The sequence below is a fragment of the Rhinopithecus roxellana genome, chromosome 5 (genome assembly GCF_007565055.1).
Source record: "Rhinopithecus roxellana isolate Shanxi Qingling chromosome 5, ASM756505v1, whole genome shotgun sequence".
In the NCBI taxonomy this organism is placed as follows: domain Eukaryota; kingdom Metazoa; phylum Chordata; class Mammalia; order Primates; family Cercopithecidae; genus Rhinopithecus; species Rhinopithecus roxellana.
This window is the reverse complement of record NC_044553.1, coordinates 16,177,540-16,194,370: the sequence shown is the minus strand read 5'-3', so window position 1 is coordinate 16,194,370 and position 16,831 is coordinate 16,177,540. Positions and strand designations below refer to the sequence as shown.

Sequence of the window (16,831 nt, the reverse complement as noted above, 5' to 3'; positions counted from 1 at the left end):
GAGAACCCAGAAAAAAAAAAACAACTATGGCCAGGTGCAGTGGCTCAAGCCTGTAATCCCAGCACTTTGGGAGGCCAAGATGTGCAGATCACGAGGTCAGGAGATCCAGACCATCCTGGCTAACACGATGAAACCCCCTCTCTACTAAAAAATGCAAAAAACTAGGCGGGCGAGGTGGTGGGCACCTGTAGTCCCAGCCACTCAGGAGGCTGAGGCAAGAGAATGGCGTGAACCCGGGAGGCGGAGCTTGCAGTGAGCTGAGATCCGGCCACTGCACTCTAGCCTGAGTGACAGAGCGAGACTCCGTCTCAAAAAAAAAAAAAAAAAAAACCAACTACTTACAGTCAACTAATCTTTGAAAAAGCATACAAAAACATAAAGTGGGGAAAGGACACCCTATTCAACAAATGGTGCTGGAATAATTGGCAGGCCATATGCAAAGGAATGAAATTCGATCCTCATCTCTCACCTTATACAAAAATCAACTCAAGATGGATCAAAGACTTAGATCAAAGACCTGAAATCATAAAAACTCTAGAAGATAGCATCAGAAAAACTCTTCTAAACATTGACTTAGGCAAATAATTCATTACCAAGAACTCAAAAGCAAATGCAGCAAAAACCAAAATAAATGAGACCTAATTAAACTAAAAAGCTTCTGCACAGCAAAGGAAATAATCAGCAGAGTAAGACAACCCACAGAGTGAGAGAAAATATTCACGAACTATGCATCCAACACAGGATTCAAATATCCAGAATTTACCAGGAAATAAAACAAATCAGCAAGAAAAAAGCAAATAATCCCATGAAAGAGTGGGCAAAGGACATGAATAGACATTTCTCAAAATGAGATATACAAGTGGCCAATAAACATGAAAAAATACTCAACGTCGGCCGGGCGCGGTGGCTCAAGCCTGTAATCCCAGCACTTTGGGAGGCCGAGACGGGCGGATCACGAGGTCAGGAGATCGAGACCATCCTGGCTGACACGGTGAAACCCCGTCTCTACTAAAAAATACAAAAAAACTAGCCGGGCGAGGTGGCGGGCACCTGTAGTCCCAGCTACTCGGGAGGCTGAGGCAGGAGAATGGCGTGAACCCAGGAGGCAGAGCTTGCGGTGAGCCGAGATCGCACCACTGCACTCCAGCCTGGGCGACAGAGCGAGACTCCATCTCAAAAAAAAAAAAAAAGAAAAAAGAAAAAAAAAAATACTCAACGTCACGAATTATCAGGGAAATGCACAGTTAACACCACAATGAGATACCACCTTGCTCCTGCAAGAATGGCCATAATTAAAAAATAAAAAAATAATAGATGTTGGTGTGGATGTGGTGAAAAGGGAACATTTGTATACTGCTGGTGGGAATGTAAACTAGTACAACCACTATGGAAAACAATATGGAGATTCCTTAAAGAACTGAAAGTAGAACTACCATTCAATCCACCAATCCCATGACTGAGTATCTACTCAAAGGAATAGAAGTCATTATATGAAAAAGACACTTGCATACACATGTTTATAGCAGCACAATTTGCAGTTGCAAAAATATGGAACCAACATAAACGTCCATCAACTAACGAGTGGATAAAGAAAATGTGCTGTACTGGCCAAGTATGGTGGCTCATGCCTGTAATTCCAACACTTTGGGAAATGGAGGTGGGTGGATCACTTGAGGTCAGGAGTTCAAGACCAGCCTAGCCAACATGGTGAAACCCTGTCTCTACTAACCGGCTCTATGGTGGTGCATGCCTGTAATCCCAGCTACTTGGGAGGCTGAGGCAGGAGAATCACTTGAATCCAGGAGGCAGAGGTTACAGTGAGTCAAGAACATGCCACTGCACTCCAGCCTGGGTGTCAGAGTGAGACTCCAGCTCAAAAAAACAAAAATAAAGTGGTACATATACACCATGGAATACTACTCAGCTATAAAAAGGAACAAAATAATGGCAATGAATGGAGTTGGAGACCATTATTGTAAGTGAAGTAACTCAAGAATGGAAAACCAAATATTGTATGTTCTCACTTATAAGTGAGAGCTAAGCTATGAGGATGCAAAGGCATAAGGAGGAAATAATGGACTTTGGGAACTTGGGGAAATGGTGGGAGGGCAGTAAAAGATAAAAGAATTCATATTGCCTACAGTATACACTGCTCGGGTGATGGGTGCACAAAATCTCAGAAATCACCACTAAAGAACTTCATGTAACCAAAAACCACCTGTTCCCATAAAACAATTGAAATAAAATAAATAAATAAATAACAAAGAACACACTATTTCAAGCAAGAGGACAAGATCAGTCGTGTCAAACTCTGCTGAGATAAGTATAAGGAGTAAAATAAGCTTGCTGAGTTCAGCATCATTGTCATTATCGATGATGTCATTAAGAGTTTTATTTATTTATTTAATTTTTGAGACAAGGTCTCACCCTGTAGCCCAGACTGGAGTACAGTAATGCAATCATGGCTCACTGCAGCCTGGAACTCCCAGGCTCAAGCAATCCCCCTTGTTGGCTTTCCAACATGCTGGGATTGTAGGCATAAGCCACTGCACCTGGCCTTATTAAGAGTTTTATATGTGAAATGATGCAAACAGAAGCATTTTCTACTTCTTCTAAACTAAGTATATTCTGTCTTAACTGTATATTTAAAAACAAAATACAAATTTCATGTCAATGAAGGTAAGATCTTAGAAAGGAAAGCTTAGAAATAAACATCAATAAACAGATTTTTATTTATTCTTTTATTTAATCACAAACTTTCATGGACACACAAGTTGGTATCACTGTTATATGCAAGCACACACTCATATGCGCACTCAATCCACACATACTATCATACCAAAATTTCAGGCAAATTTATTTCATATAATAGTTTGAATAAAGATGCTTGTCATGGTACTTTTATAGAAAATTGAAGCCGGGTGCAGTGGCTCACGCTTGTAATCCCAGCACTGTGGGAGGGTGAGGCAAGCAGATCACCTGAGGTCGGGAGTTCAAGACCAGCCTGACCTACATGGAGAAACCCCCGTCTCTGCTAAAAATACAAAATTAGCCAGGGTGTGGTGGCGCATGCCTGTAATCCCAGCTACTCGGGAGGCTGAGGCAGGAGAATCGCTTGAACCCGGGAGGTGGAGGTTGCAATGAGCCGAGATCATACCATTGCCCTCCAGCCTGGGCAACAAGAGGGAAACTCCATCTCCGAAAAAAAAAAAAAAAAGAAATTCGAGAAACTCTGTGATTACCAATCTGATTAGTCAATGTACTATTAAACCAATACATTTTTTATATCAGGGGAATGGCTAATTTCACCAGATCCATCTTAATCTTGGCAAAGTAAAACACTTACTTTTTTTTGAGATGGAGTCTTGCTCTGTTGCTCAACTTGAGTGCAGTGGCACAATCTTGGCTCGCTGTTAACCTCAGCCTCCCAGGTTCAAGCGATTCTCCTGTATCAGCCTCCTGAGTAGCTGGGACTACATGCACGCACCACCACGCCCAGCCAATTTTTGTATTTTTGTTTGTTTGTTTGTTTTGAGACGGAGTCTGGGTCTGTTGCCCAGGCTGGAGTACAGTGGAGGAATCTCAGCTTACCACAAGCTCTGCCTCCTGAGTTCAAGAGATTCTCCTGCCTCAGCCTCCCAGGTAGCTGCGACTACAGGCACTCACCATCATGCCCAGCTAATTTTTTTATTTTTAGTAGAGACGGGGTTTCACTATGTTGGCCAGGCTGGTCTCAAACTCCTGACCTTGTGATCTGCCTGCCTTGGCCTCCCAAAGTGCTGGGATTACAGGTGTGAGCCATCGTCACCGGCTAACATTTATTTTTTTAGTAATCTTTTTCCCCTATGTCCACAGTATAATAATTAGTTCATTATATAAATTTATAGTCACATTTATCTTCTCAAAAATGGATCCAAATTTACTTTCTCAGATACACTACAAAGTATTCATACTTTTTAAAATTTTGCTCCCTGGTATAGTTTTTATTGTGATATTTCTCTTCATAATCATGTTCAATTATCTTATGCCTTGTTAGTAAAATTACATCTTCTTAGAGTCACTTTTAAATTTTAAAATGGTCTTGGCCCGGGCGCAGTGGTTCACGCCCGTAATCCCAGCACTTTGGGAGATCGAGGCGGGCCGATCATCTGAGGTCAGGAGTTCGAGACCAGTCTGGCCAACATGGCGAAACCCTGCCTCTACTAAAAATACAAAAATTAGCTGGGCATGGTGGCGGGCGACTGTAATCCCAGCTACTCCGGAGGCTGAGGCCGGAGAATCGCTTGAACCCGGGAGGCGGAGGTTGCAGTGAGCCAAGATAGCGCCATTGCACTCCAGCCTGGGTGACAAGAGCAAAGAGCAAGGCAAGTCTCAAAAAAACAAAAAGAAAGAAAGAAAAAAGAAGTCTTATTATATTTTACATTTTAGCCCACAGTCCCATATGTGTAGATGGATAGATCAATTGATCAATAGATAGATAGATGTGTGTGTATGCATATATTTATGTATTTATGGGCCAGACGCGGTGGCTCATGCCTATAATCCCAGCACTTTGGGAGGCCGAGGCGGGTGGATCACCTGAGGTCAGGAGTTCGAGCCTGACCAACATGGGGAAACCCCATCTCTACTAAAAAATAAAAAAATTACCCGGGCTTGGTGAGGGGTGCCTGTAATCCCAGCTACACACGAGGCTGAGGCAGGAGAGTCACTTGAATCCCGGAGGCAAAGGTTGAAGTGAGCTGAGATCATGCCATTGGTTTCCAGCCTGGGCAACAGAGCAAGACTCCGTCTCAAAAACAGAAAAAAAATTATATATTTATATATTCATATGTATTATGTCTACCCCAAAAGTCTATGCATTCCTTGATGGCAGGGGCCAATATTTGTACCTCTAACATTCCAACTTACTTCCTATAACACGGTGTTTAACAAATTTTATTGAATTGAGCCCAAAGTTATTTTTCACAATGAAACACATGTTGAAAACGGATGGCTAACGTGCTTTATTGCCATAATATGGGGCAATTACTTCAAGAAATGCTATAAATTGTTACATGAATTCCTTTCCTTGCCCAGTGGCTGGAATGGACTTCAGATTTTTATGTTTCATGAAACTAGGTAATTTTTAAGGCACTATTTCATCTCCTCTCTGGGCAACACTTCTAGATCACTCTAGAAGAGTTATTTTCACCCTTTGAATCAATCATTCTTTCCATTTCTTTAATACTCAGAAATATTTTGGAATAAAATTATCTAGTGTGTTTGCATGCGTTGTGAATAGAACCAGATAAAAACATTTCTATTTTCTTTTTTTTTTTTTTTTTTTTGTTTGAGACGGAGTCTTGCTCTGCCACCCAGGCTGGAGTGCAGTGCCTGGATCTCAGCTCACTGCAAGCTCCGCCTCCCGGGTTCACGCCATTCTCCTGCCTCAGCCTCCCGAGTAGCTGGGACTACAGGCGCCCGCCTCGTCGCCCGGCTAGTTTTTGTATTTTTAAGTAGAGACAGGGTTTCACCGTGTTAGCCAGGATGGTCTCGATTTCCTGACCCCGTGATCCGCCCGTCTCGGCCTCCCAAAGTGCTGGGATTACAGGCTTGAGCCACCGCGCCCGGCCTTTTTTTTTTTTTTTACATGGAGTTTTGCTCTTTCGCCCAGGCTGGAGTGACGTGGCACGACCTTGGCTCACTGCAACCTCTGTCCCCTGGGTTCAGCGATTCTCCTCCCTCCTTATATAATGAAATTATATAAAATTGCCCTTTTCGGTAGCTGCGATTACAGGTGCCCACTACCACGTCCAGCTAATTTTTGCATTTTTGTAGAGGCAGGGTTTCGCCATGTTGGCCAGACTGGTCTACGAACTCCTGATCTCAGATGATCCACTCGTCTCAGCCTTCCAAAGTGCTAGGATTACAGGCGTGAACCACCGCGTCCAGCCTATGTGGCATTCTTAACTCTTTAATATGAAAGCTCCTTTTTCCAATCTTGATTTTACTGAAAACAAAAGAAGATTTAACACAACAGATACAAGAATGTAAAAAGATGAACAAATGAATGAAACATAATCCAATGAGAAAACGAGTGGAGATGTCTTTATCATTGTAATAAAGTGCACACCAGAAGAATACAGTAAATGCTATATTCAAGAAATCCTTCATTGATCTGCTTTTCCAAAGGCACCTGGAATTACCACAGAGAAATAATTAAGTCTCTTTATTAAATTTGCTTCACCTCTGTTTCCTCTAGTAGTAAATGTAAATTTTTCTAAAAAGTATATACAAAAATATACAGATAATCTATTTTTACTTCATTTTATATCTGTAAGGAAGTTTTTCTTAAAATTCTTGATTTGCATAAACAGTTGGAAGGCTCTACTTAGACTCTCAATCAGTTTCTAGCTTTTGAAGAGAGTGCTCACATGGATTTAAATGTTGAATTAAAGCTATGGTTCCTCTTCTCAGACAAATGCATATATATTCAAGCACATAAAATTTAGATACCTATGAGGCATATACATTTTCTGAAACCCACCCTTAGATTCCCTACATGACCATGGACTTTAGGTTAAGACGCACAGGTTGGAAGGTCTTAGGAAGTGTTGATGATATTGATCATGATATATCAATAATAATAATAAGCATTATTATTATTAGGTATGATCTAGGATCAAGAAATTTTGCCTGAAAGAGAAGAAGTGTGAACTGATGACCTGGGAATTCATTAGTAGTTCCAGAATTCAGTCTTTTGGTGATGTCCATAATGATGATGGAAAGGAGCGTGATAATGAGAATGTCTGGAGTTCAAAATATGATTTTTAAAAATGACAACAAGACCAGGCATGGTGGCTCACACCTGTAATCCCAGCACTTTGGGAGGCTGAGGTGGGTGGATCACTTGAGGCCAGGAGTTTGAGACTAGCCAGGCCATCGAGCGAAACCCTGTCTCTACTAAAAATACAAAAATTAGCCAGGTGTGGTGGTGGACACCTGTAATCCCAGCTACTCAGGAGGCTGAGGCAGGAGAATTGCTTGAACCCAGGAGGTGGAGGTTGCAGTGCGCCAAGATCGTGCCACTGCACTCCATCCTGGGCGACAGAGTGAGACTTTCTCTCTCTAAAAAAGACTAGTTACCAGTCTCTTCACTCTCACCTTACTGCTTTCTCATTGAGACATTTATCAAGTAAAAGATTCCTTAAAAAATCTGCCACTACCTTCCTAAACATGTCCTTCAAAGATTCCTTGACTTGCTCATTACGTAAGGCATAGATGAATGGATTCAGCAGTGGTGTCACAAATGTCGTTATTACTGTCACTGCCCAGTTAGTGTCCACCGAACCACTCTGCGATGGCCTCACATAGAGAAAAATGGCACTTCCATAGAAGAGGGTCACCACTATCAAGTGGGAGGTACAGGTAGAGAAGGCCTTTTGACGGCCTGAAGCAGAGGGGATACTCAGGACAGCCAGGACAATGAGGCCGTAGGACACAGCAGTAATCAGCAAGGAAGATACAATGACAAGGGAGGCCAGGACAAAGTCAGTCTCCTCCAGCTTCTTGGTGTTGGTACATGCCAGGTGTAACAGTGGACCACTGTCACAGAAGAAGTGCTGCACCACAGCACCCTGCTTACAGAAAGGAAGCAAGGCCACAGCCACTGTGGGACCAAGCACAGGGATGAGTCCCCCCACCCAGCAGGCCAAGGCCACACGAATGCACACAGCCCCACTCATGAGCAAGGGGTAGCGCAGAGGATGACAGATGGCTAGGTAGCGATCCACAGACATGACAGCCAACAGTAAGAACTCAGAGGCCCCGAGAAAGAAGTAGAAATAGAATTGGGTGATACACGCAGCAAAGGAAATAGTGTGTTGCCTTGAGAGGAAATCGCTCAGCATCTTTGGAATGATGACAGAAGTGAGCAGAATCTCTAGGCAGGACAGGTTACCCAGAAAGAAGTACATGGGTGTCTGTAGTCGAGTATCAGCCCTTACCACCCCCACAATCAACACATTGCCTGTCAGAATCAGGAGATAGACAAGAAGAAACACAGAAAATAATTCTACTTTTGCGTTGTTGAGATGTGGGAACCCTGCCAGGACGAACTCTGTTGCGTCACTACTCTGGTTCCCATCAGGAGTCATTATCTTTTCCACCTGTGCAACAACAAAAACATGGTCCTGGTAAGAACAGGTCCTCTGCTTACAATCCTGAAACTTACTTTATCATGGTATGGGACACATATCCCCAGTTTTTCCAATTGTAGGTCCTGTTAAGATCTGAAGCACTTCAGGTCATCATCTGATTGATTTTAGCACTGGAGAAGATTTTCTCTAAAGGGTAACAAAACTTAGGTATGAAAATGTCAGGGGCCTCCATCTCCTCAATCTTCACATCTCCTGTTCTCAGATCTTAAATAAGACACCTCATTATTGTAATAACAATATCACTGAGCATCTGAATTGGACAAAAATATCTGAAAAACAATTTTGTGAAGAATATGATCACCATTCAACTGGGATCAGAACTGGAGTCAGACTACCTAGTTTTAAATTCCTGCATCTCCACTTACTGGCTGAGTAGCCTTGGCAAGGTTACTTACCCTCTCTGTGCTCCTCAGTTGTGAAATACAGTAAGGAGCAAATGATATAATAATGCAAAGAATTTAAGAGCTTCTAGCACTTAACTTAAAAATTATGTGGCAGAGAAAGCCCCTGGCTATAAGTTAGGACACCAGAAACTAGGCTTGGCTTGCCATTACCCTTGGAAGATTATCAATTTGTGCTTTAACTGTCCAACTATGCAATGAATCACAGGAATCTAGGCTATCAGTATACCTAATGAAATTATATAAAATTACCCTTTTTGGCGGGACGCAGCAATCCCAGCTCTTTGGGAGACTGAGGCGAGTGGATCACTTGAGGCCAGGAGTTCGAGACCAGCCTGGCCAACATGGTGAAACCCCGTCAGACATTTGTCAGAGCTAAATTATGAATTTCTGACTGTAACTGTTAATAAAATAACAAATTATGTTCTTATTCTTTGATTCTTATTCTTCAATTCAAGTCCTCCCAGTTCTGAGGACCGCCACCAGTTAGAAAAATCAAGTCAATTATATCCAGAAAGCTTAAACAAGCTTTTTTAAACAAAAATGCCTCAGGTATCAGGAGAATCCTTATTCCCTTTTGACAGAGCAGGAGCACCATCATCTTGGACAAACACTGCCACTTTAAGTTCCAGCTCCCTTTCTAGCCTCACGCATTTCAAAGAAATCACTTCTCTTCTAACTACCAGCAGCCAGGGAGAGCAGACAGTAAAACACAGATAACACAGTTTGGGAACAGAGGGAGGTGAAGGGAAATTCTTTTGGGTAACTGCCAAATTTCACCTTCATATAATGGGCCCCAGTAAAACGGTGGGCCTTAATAAGCACCTTTCTTTCCCTTCAGGTGAACTAAGATAGGAAATCTAAAAGTACACTCGGGAGTATGCCTGCAGCTACAGAAAGATGTATGGGAACAAACACAAAACTGTCCCTCCCAGATAAGCACAACAGAGACACAGAAGTAGTCCAATCTTCTGATAAACTCTCCCACCCCGAATTCTTAAAAACTCTTAGTCTGTAAGAGAGTGTGCCTCTGACCTAACTTGAACAGAAGCTCCTCTCAGGTTTGTTTTCTCTAAAATAAACCTGTCTTGACTGGCAAGCCACCTTTCATGTTTCTTTCTTCTTTCTTTAATTCTTACACCTTTAGCCATGCAAAACGTAAGAACTGATCTTAAGACCATTGGTTCTCTGTCAGCCCTATTGTTCTCTTTTGTTGTTGTTGTTGTCGAGATGGAGTCTCACTCTGTTGCCCAGGCTGGAATGCAGTGGCATGATCTTGGCTCACTGTAACCCCCACTTCCTGAGTTCAAGTGATTTTCCTGCCTCAGCCTCCTGAGCAGCTGGGACTACAGGCACGTGTCATCACACCTGGATAATTTTTGTATTTTTAGTAGAGACAGGGTTTTGCCATCGTGGCCAGGTTGGTCTTGAACTCCTGGCCTCAAGTGATCTGCCCCTCCTCGGCCTCCCAAAGTGCTAGGATTACAGGTGTGAGCCAAAATCCCCGGCCAACCCTATTGTTCTCTAGCACACCCCAACAGTCTTTGTTCTCAGCAAGCATTAGACTCTTTACTTACAATTTCTCTCCTGTGGGTCCCGCAGGTCCAGACAGGAAAATGTCTGGAGCTTTTTTCTAGGATAAAGGAGTTCTGTGGTCTTTCTCCTGGAGGATTCATTCAGAGTCTCTGCTCCCTCCAGCTTATATAGAAATTGCCTATTGTCAGTAAAGTCATTCGACTTTTGCTTCATATTTATTATGTACCAGATGCTGCTGTAATTGGAGATTCAGAGATAGAAGACATTGCCATTACCCTCATGTAGCTCACTGCCCACTAAGAATGACAGAAAAATCAAGATGTGTGACAGGTGGAATGTTGCAGGGAAGTATAGCGTACCACAGGGAAAGAGAAAAGGAACCAAACTGAAACTCAGAGAGACAGGCAGTATTCTGGAGAAAGGAAAAGCCTGAAATAAGTACTAGAAAATGAGTATGCATTTGATAGACAGAAGGAAGCGTCTTCAATGGAAAAGAGCAGTGTGTAAACACAGTACCTTTGGGCTACAGCACGAATATAAGGAGTGGAATATAAACAGATGAGACTGGTCATCCCAAAGAGGACTCCGTCTGGCACTCTGTTGCTCCCTGTGAAAATCCACCATTGAGCTGAACCTAAACTATATCTTAAGTGATAGGAAGATGAGTTCTCAACTCTGAACATGGAAGGGATTCCTCCTACCTCCTCCTGAATGTCCTTGTTGTCTCCATGAGGGTGGAGGTCACCCTGAAAATTTTTTTTTCTCCTTTTTATGATTCAAGTTCCATCTGGGAGTCTTGTTCCATGTGGGAGTCCTTACCACATGGTGAACCGTAAGGCTGACAATAAGTTCACATCCTTGGAGTAGGGGAGGATGGGCAAAGCACTTGAGAAAACAAGGAGAAATTGGATAATCTCCTTCTTCTCCTGGGCTTTCCTCTCTGGTATATTTCCTCACAGGTTGTCGTTCTGCCTTTTGAACAAGGGAGCTTTCTACTCTTAGGGAGGTTGTGTCATGCTGCCTTTCTTATGGCCATGAGTAAGTCAGCCATCAGCCCCACCCTTCCCTCCCTGTAGAAACAATGCCTTCCGCTATGTGACCACTGTCTTAGATTTCCACAGGCATAATTCAAGTGAAAGACAATTATCTCAATTATCTCACAAGTTAAAGACAATTATCTCACAAGAAATGTTATTACAAAAACAACATGGGGCTAGAAGGCAAGGGGTACATATGGAGGGGTTATACCATTTACCTCCTATCTTTGAAAAGACTTAGCACACTTACCTAGTTTGTTTCATCTCTAGTTGTGGAAAAAATGTTCCACTTAAAGCCACCTCTTCACTTTTTTTGCTCATGGAACTTTTGTACAAAGTATCAGTTTTCTTCTTTCAGATCCCTACCTTCCCTGACTCCTGATATTAGCCTGAGGGCAGGGAGGGAGAAGGCTGAAGTCACTGGTTTCTAACTAATCTCTCTGCTGAAGGGTGGGATCCTTCGTGCATAACTTTAGTTTCCAATGGAGATATCTTCAGATGAGAACTAATCTAGGCATCAGAATTAATCTGAATATCAGGAGCCCAGCCAGCAGCAGTGCTTTTTGGAGAGAGGTTAATCAGGCAGTGAGAAAGTAAGACCATAGAGAAAGAAAAAAAAAAAAAATTCCTAAATGACCCAGGGGAGATTTGCCATTCAATGGAAATTTCCTAGACTCTGTAGGGAAAAAAAAAAAAAAAAAAAAAAAAAAAAAAAAAAAAAAACTGACCCTTTGTTCAAGAAAGGGTGATGGGGAATATTTCTGCATTTGTCTGTTAACTACATCAAACCAGGTCACTGCAAAATTTTAGCCATTAACGATGAGAATGAAGAAGAGGATGGAGCTTGTTCAACCATGGAAGGCTATGACCATCATCCACCTTTCTCTTGCATGACACCCAGGGGAGATGTTTATATCCCAAGTAACACAGACATTGTGTTTTCTCCCTGATGACTTAAAATGATATTGGGAATCCCTCCCCTGGCTTTGGGGTTAGGAAATGATGGGAGCCCCATGGGCTTGATAAGATAAGGGAAATTTCCCAGTTTCACCTCTAGCTAATTCTACTGCTTCTCCCAGCCTTGCACCTTATCTCCTAGTGGTAATGTATATGTTCCACATGCCCAAAGCATTATTCAGAATTCTGGGTCATTGTTCACATTTTTTTCATTGGTGTCCATTCTATGGCCATGACTAAAATCTTGACTCTTCCTACACTTGTCCTAAGACTCAGTTGAGTCTAGTGCACATCCGGTCTTCTGAGACAGCTTCCCCTACCCTCCATCCTCTGTCCTACCACCCTACCCACTCTCCCACCTGAGGTATGGCAACCTTAATATTTAATCCATTGTATTATAACGTTGCTTTTCTGTCTGTATCCTCTGCTAGACCCTAAATTCCTACAGCAGGATTACTTTCATCTCTGTATTTCTAGCACCAATCACAGTGCCTGGCACATACTAGGTGCTTGGCAAATGGCATGTGAGCTAGACTACTCTGAACCCCAGACTTGAGGAGCAGCCGCTCTTGTCAGATGGGCACCAATTAAGTTTTGAACTGAGAGGAGGAGTGCACAGGGCTCCTGGGAACTAGTTTAGCTGAATTACATACTTTCTAGACATACTCCTTTCTAGAAAAAAGAAAATATCTAAAGGGAATGAAGCACTGAGAAGTGTCATCACTAGATTCTAAAGGAGTGAGAGCAAAGACTGGGAGAAACTGGCTGAGCTAAGCCAAACAACAACAAAAATCTAGGCTAGAAACTGCAACTCCTGTTTGTTAAGCTGAGTGAAGGAGGGGTCTGAAAAAGAGACCCATGACGTCTAAGAACTAGTAAAGCACATTTAAGCCATATATATATATGTGTATATATATATATATATTTCTTTTGTTTTTGAGACAGTCTTTGCTCTGTCCCCCAGGCTGAAGTGCAGTGGTAAGGTCTTGGTTCACTGCAACCTCCACCTCCCAGGTTCAAGCAATTCTCCTGCCTCAGCCTCCCAAGTAGCTGAGTTTACAGGCATGCCACCACACCCAGCTAATTTTTGTATTTTTAGTAGAGACGGGGTTTTGGGATTTCACCATGTTGGCCAGGTTGGTCTTGAACTCCTGACCTCAGGTGATCCACCCGCCTCAGCCTCCCAAAGCGCTGGGATTACAGGCATGAGCCACCACTCCCGGCCAAGCTACACATGTTTTTAAACCTTAATCAAATCTTAAGGACTAAGGAAACTGCAGAAATAGATGAGATCAAAGACAGGTAATTTCTTTAAAACAAACAAACACACAGGCTGGATGCAGTGGCTCAGGCCTGTAATCCCAGCACTTTGGGAGGTCAAGGCAGGTGGATCACCAGAGGCCAGGAGTTCGAGACCAGCCTGGCCAACATGGTGAAACCTCATCTCTACTAAAAATACAAAAATTATCTGGACCTGGTGGTGCCCACCTGTATTCCCAAGTACTAGGGAGACTCAGGTGGGAGGATGGCTTGAGCCTGGAAGGTGGAGGTTGCAGTGAGCCAAGATAGCGCCACTACACTCCAGAGCAAGACTCCATATCAAAAACAAAACAAAACAAAACAAAAAAAACAACACTATTTGCCCATTTGACATTGGCTTTGGTATTTAGCTTATAATACTTTCTTTTTCTTTTCTTTTCTTTTCTTTCTTTCTTTCTTTCTTTTTTTTTTTTTTTTGATGCAGCGTTTTTGCTCTGTTGTTGCCCAGGCCAGAGTGCAGTGGAACGATTTCGGCTCACTGCTGCCTCCGCCTTCTGGGTTCAAGTGATTCTGCCTTAACCTCCTGAGTTGCTGGGATTATAGGTGTCTGCCACCACGCCAGCTAATTTTTGTAGTTTTAGTATAAATGGGGTTTCACCATGTTGACCAGACTGGTCTCAACTCCTGGCCTCAAGTGATCCGCCCGCCTTGGACTCCCAAAGTGCTGGGATTACAGGCATCACCACTGGCCACTTATAACACTTTCAAACTAACTTGATCATAGGAATGTCCTAGTTTTTTTTAATGAAAGTAAACCATCTTAGAAGAAAAAATTGTATTTATTTTTAAAGCATATTCACATGGTTCAAAAATAAAAATGCATTGAAGGGGTGGCCTGCCCCTCCACACCTGTGCATGTTTCTCGGTAGGTGGAACGAGGGACTTGAGAAAATAAATGGGACACGGAGACAAAGTACAGAGAAAGAAAAAGTGGGCCCAGGGGAACAGCGCTCAGCATACAGAGGATCCGTGCTGGCACTGGTCTCTGAGTTCCCTCAGTATTTATTGATCATTATCTTTACCATCTCGGAAAAAGGGGAAGTGGCAGGACAATAGGACCATAGTAGGGAGAAGGTCAGCAGAAAGACGTATGAATAAAGATCTCCGTGACAGGAATAAGTTTAAGGAAAAGTGCTGTGCCTTGATATGCATATGCAAATATCTCCATAAACCTTTTTAGTGCATAAAGAGTAGCATTGCCACTAGCAAGTCCCACTTTCAGCCCTAAGGCGATTTTCTTCTATCTCAGTAAATAGAATATACAATTGGGTTTTACACCGAGACATTCCATTGCCCAGGGACGGGCAGGAGACAGATGCTTTTCTCTATCTCAACTGCCCAGAGGCCTTCTTTCCTCTTACACTAATCTTCCTCGGCACAGACCCTTCACGGGTGTCAGGCTGGGGGACGATCGGGTCTTTCCCTTCCCACGAGGCCATATTTCAGACTATCACATGGGGAGAAACCTTGGACAATACCTAGCTTTCCTAGGCAGAGGTCCCCGCGACCTTCCGCAGTGTATGTGTCCCTGGGTACTTGAGATTAAGAGAATGGTGATGACTCTTAACAAGCACTCTGCGTTCAGGCACTTGTTTAACAAAGCACATCCTGCACAGCCCAGTCACCACAGCACACATACCTCTTGCAAGGACAGGGTGGGGGGTAGGGTTACAGATTAACAGCATCTCAACTACAGAACAAAATGGAGTCTCTTATGTCTACTTCTTTCTATATAGACACAGTAACAGTCTGATCTCTCTTTTCCCCACAATGTATAAATTTAAAAGTTCTAGTCCCCCACATTCCTATTCACCCCCTCCCCCTCCCCAATTAACCATTTTCATTAGTTCTTTGGCCTCCTTCCAGTGTTTTTTGTGTATAAACAAGGAAATAACAAAATGTTTATTTATTTACTTGAGACTTTCTTACACAATTCTGCACCTTGTTTCTTGTTAAAACTTTCCCTGTCAGAACATAGAGAACAAAAGAAAAATGTATAAACCAAGAAGACTACTAGAATGACACATCTATTGAATGAACGAGTTGCAACATTCTTGAATTATATGTCTGCTTTAATCATTGTTTGATATCCCTTTTGCTTCAATTTTCCTTACTAGTAAGAATCCTATTGTAATGGAAATTGTATCAAAAAATCTAATTGACACTCCGTAAATAAAAATGAATTAAAGTGAAATGAAATGATATCTGGAATTTTCTTCAAAATAAAGTGAGGGCTATAGATAAAACTTTCTTGGCCATAAACTCGTAATTCATGGAGCTATATGTCAGCTGTAACTGTGATTCATCATACTATTCTCTCTATTTTTAATATGTTTGAAATTTTTCATAATAAAAAGCCTCAGAAATATGTAGTGAAAAAGCAAGTATCTATTTCAAGAAAACTCTAAATTTTTAGAATACGATTTTCCCAGTTAAAAATTAATAAAGGTGTGAAATACTTCCCTGAATATGGAAACTCTAGTTCCACAAAACTAACCAGCCAGCCACTGGAGAATGTCAAACACCATGTGGGTTACTCAGAGCCACACTATAATGAACTACCAACTCCAAGAGGAACTTAACTTTCTCAGCAACAACCTGCCTTTTGGTTCAAAAGGAGTGGAGCCAATATAGAAACACACACATACACACAGAATCACAGTCTAGAATGAGTTTTTTTTTTTTTTTTTTTTTGACGTTGAGTCTCACTCTGTCACCCAGGCTGGAGTGCAGTGGCGCTATCTCGGCTCACTGCAACCTCCGCCTCCCAGGTTCAAGCGATTCTCCTTACTCAGCCACCGGAGTAGCTGGCATTACAGGCATGCGCCACCACAACCGGCTAATTTTTGTATTTTTAGTAGAGAGGGGGTTTCACCGTGTTGGCCAAGCTGGTCTCAATCTCCTGACCTCGAGTGATCCACCTCCTCGGCCTCCCAAAATGCTGATACTACAGACATGAGCCACCGCGCCCGCCCGGCCTATGGAGATTTGATTGAGTTAACAGATTTCAGAACCTATCTGTTTCATTATGACAAATTGTTTAATATAAAACTTAAACTTTTTTCCTTTTTCCCTTTTTCTTTTTATTCTTTTTTTTTTTTTTTTTTTTTTTTGAGACGGAGTCTTGCTCTGTCACCCAGGCTGGAGTGCAGGGGCCGGATCTCCGCTCACTGCAAGCTCCGCCTCCTGGGTTCCCGCCATTCTCCTGCCTCAGCCTCCCGAGTAGCTGGGACTACAGGCGCCCACCACCTAGCCCGGCTAGTTTTTTGTATTTTTTAGTAGAGACGAGGTTTCACCGGGTTAGCCAGGATGGTCTCTATCTCCTGAGCTCGTGATCCGCCCTTCTCGGCCTCCCAAAGTGCTGGGATTATAGGCTTGAGCC

The 16,831-nt window shown here is 42.6% G+C and overlaps 1 protein-coding gene across 1 annotated transcript; it reads right to left on the bottom strand.

The window, feature by feature from the left end:
* Positions 1–7,139: 7,139 nt before the first annotated feature.
* On the bottom strand, positions 7,140–8,135 carry LOC104673130 (olfactory receptor 6S1). Its single transcript, XM_010377078.1, has one exon. It carries the CDS (start codon positions 8,133–8,135, stop codon positions 7,140–7,142), a length of 996 nt encoding a protein of 331 aa, XP_010375380.1.
* Positions 8,136–16,831: the final 8,696 nt, after the last annotated feature.

What these genes read in the sequence shown, in the direction of transcription:
- LOC104673130 (XM_010377078.1), bottom strand. Translation starts at nt 8,135, where the DNA reads ATGACTCCTGATGGGAACCAGAGTAGTGACGCAACAGAGTTCGTCCTG.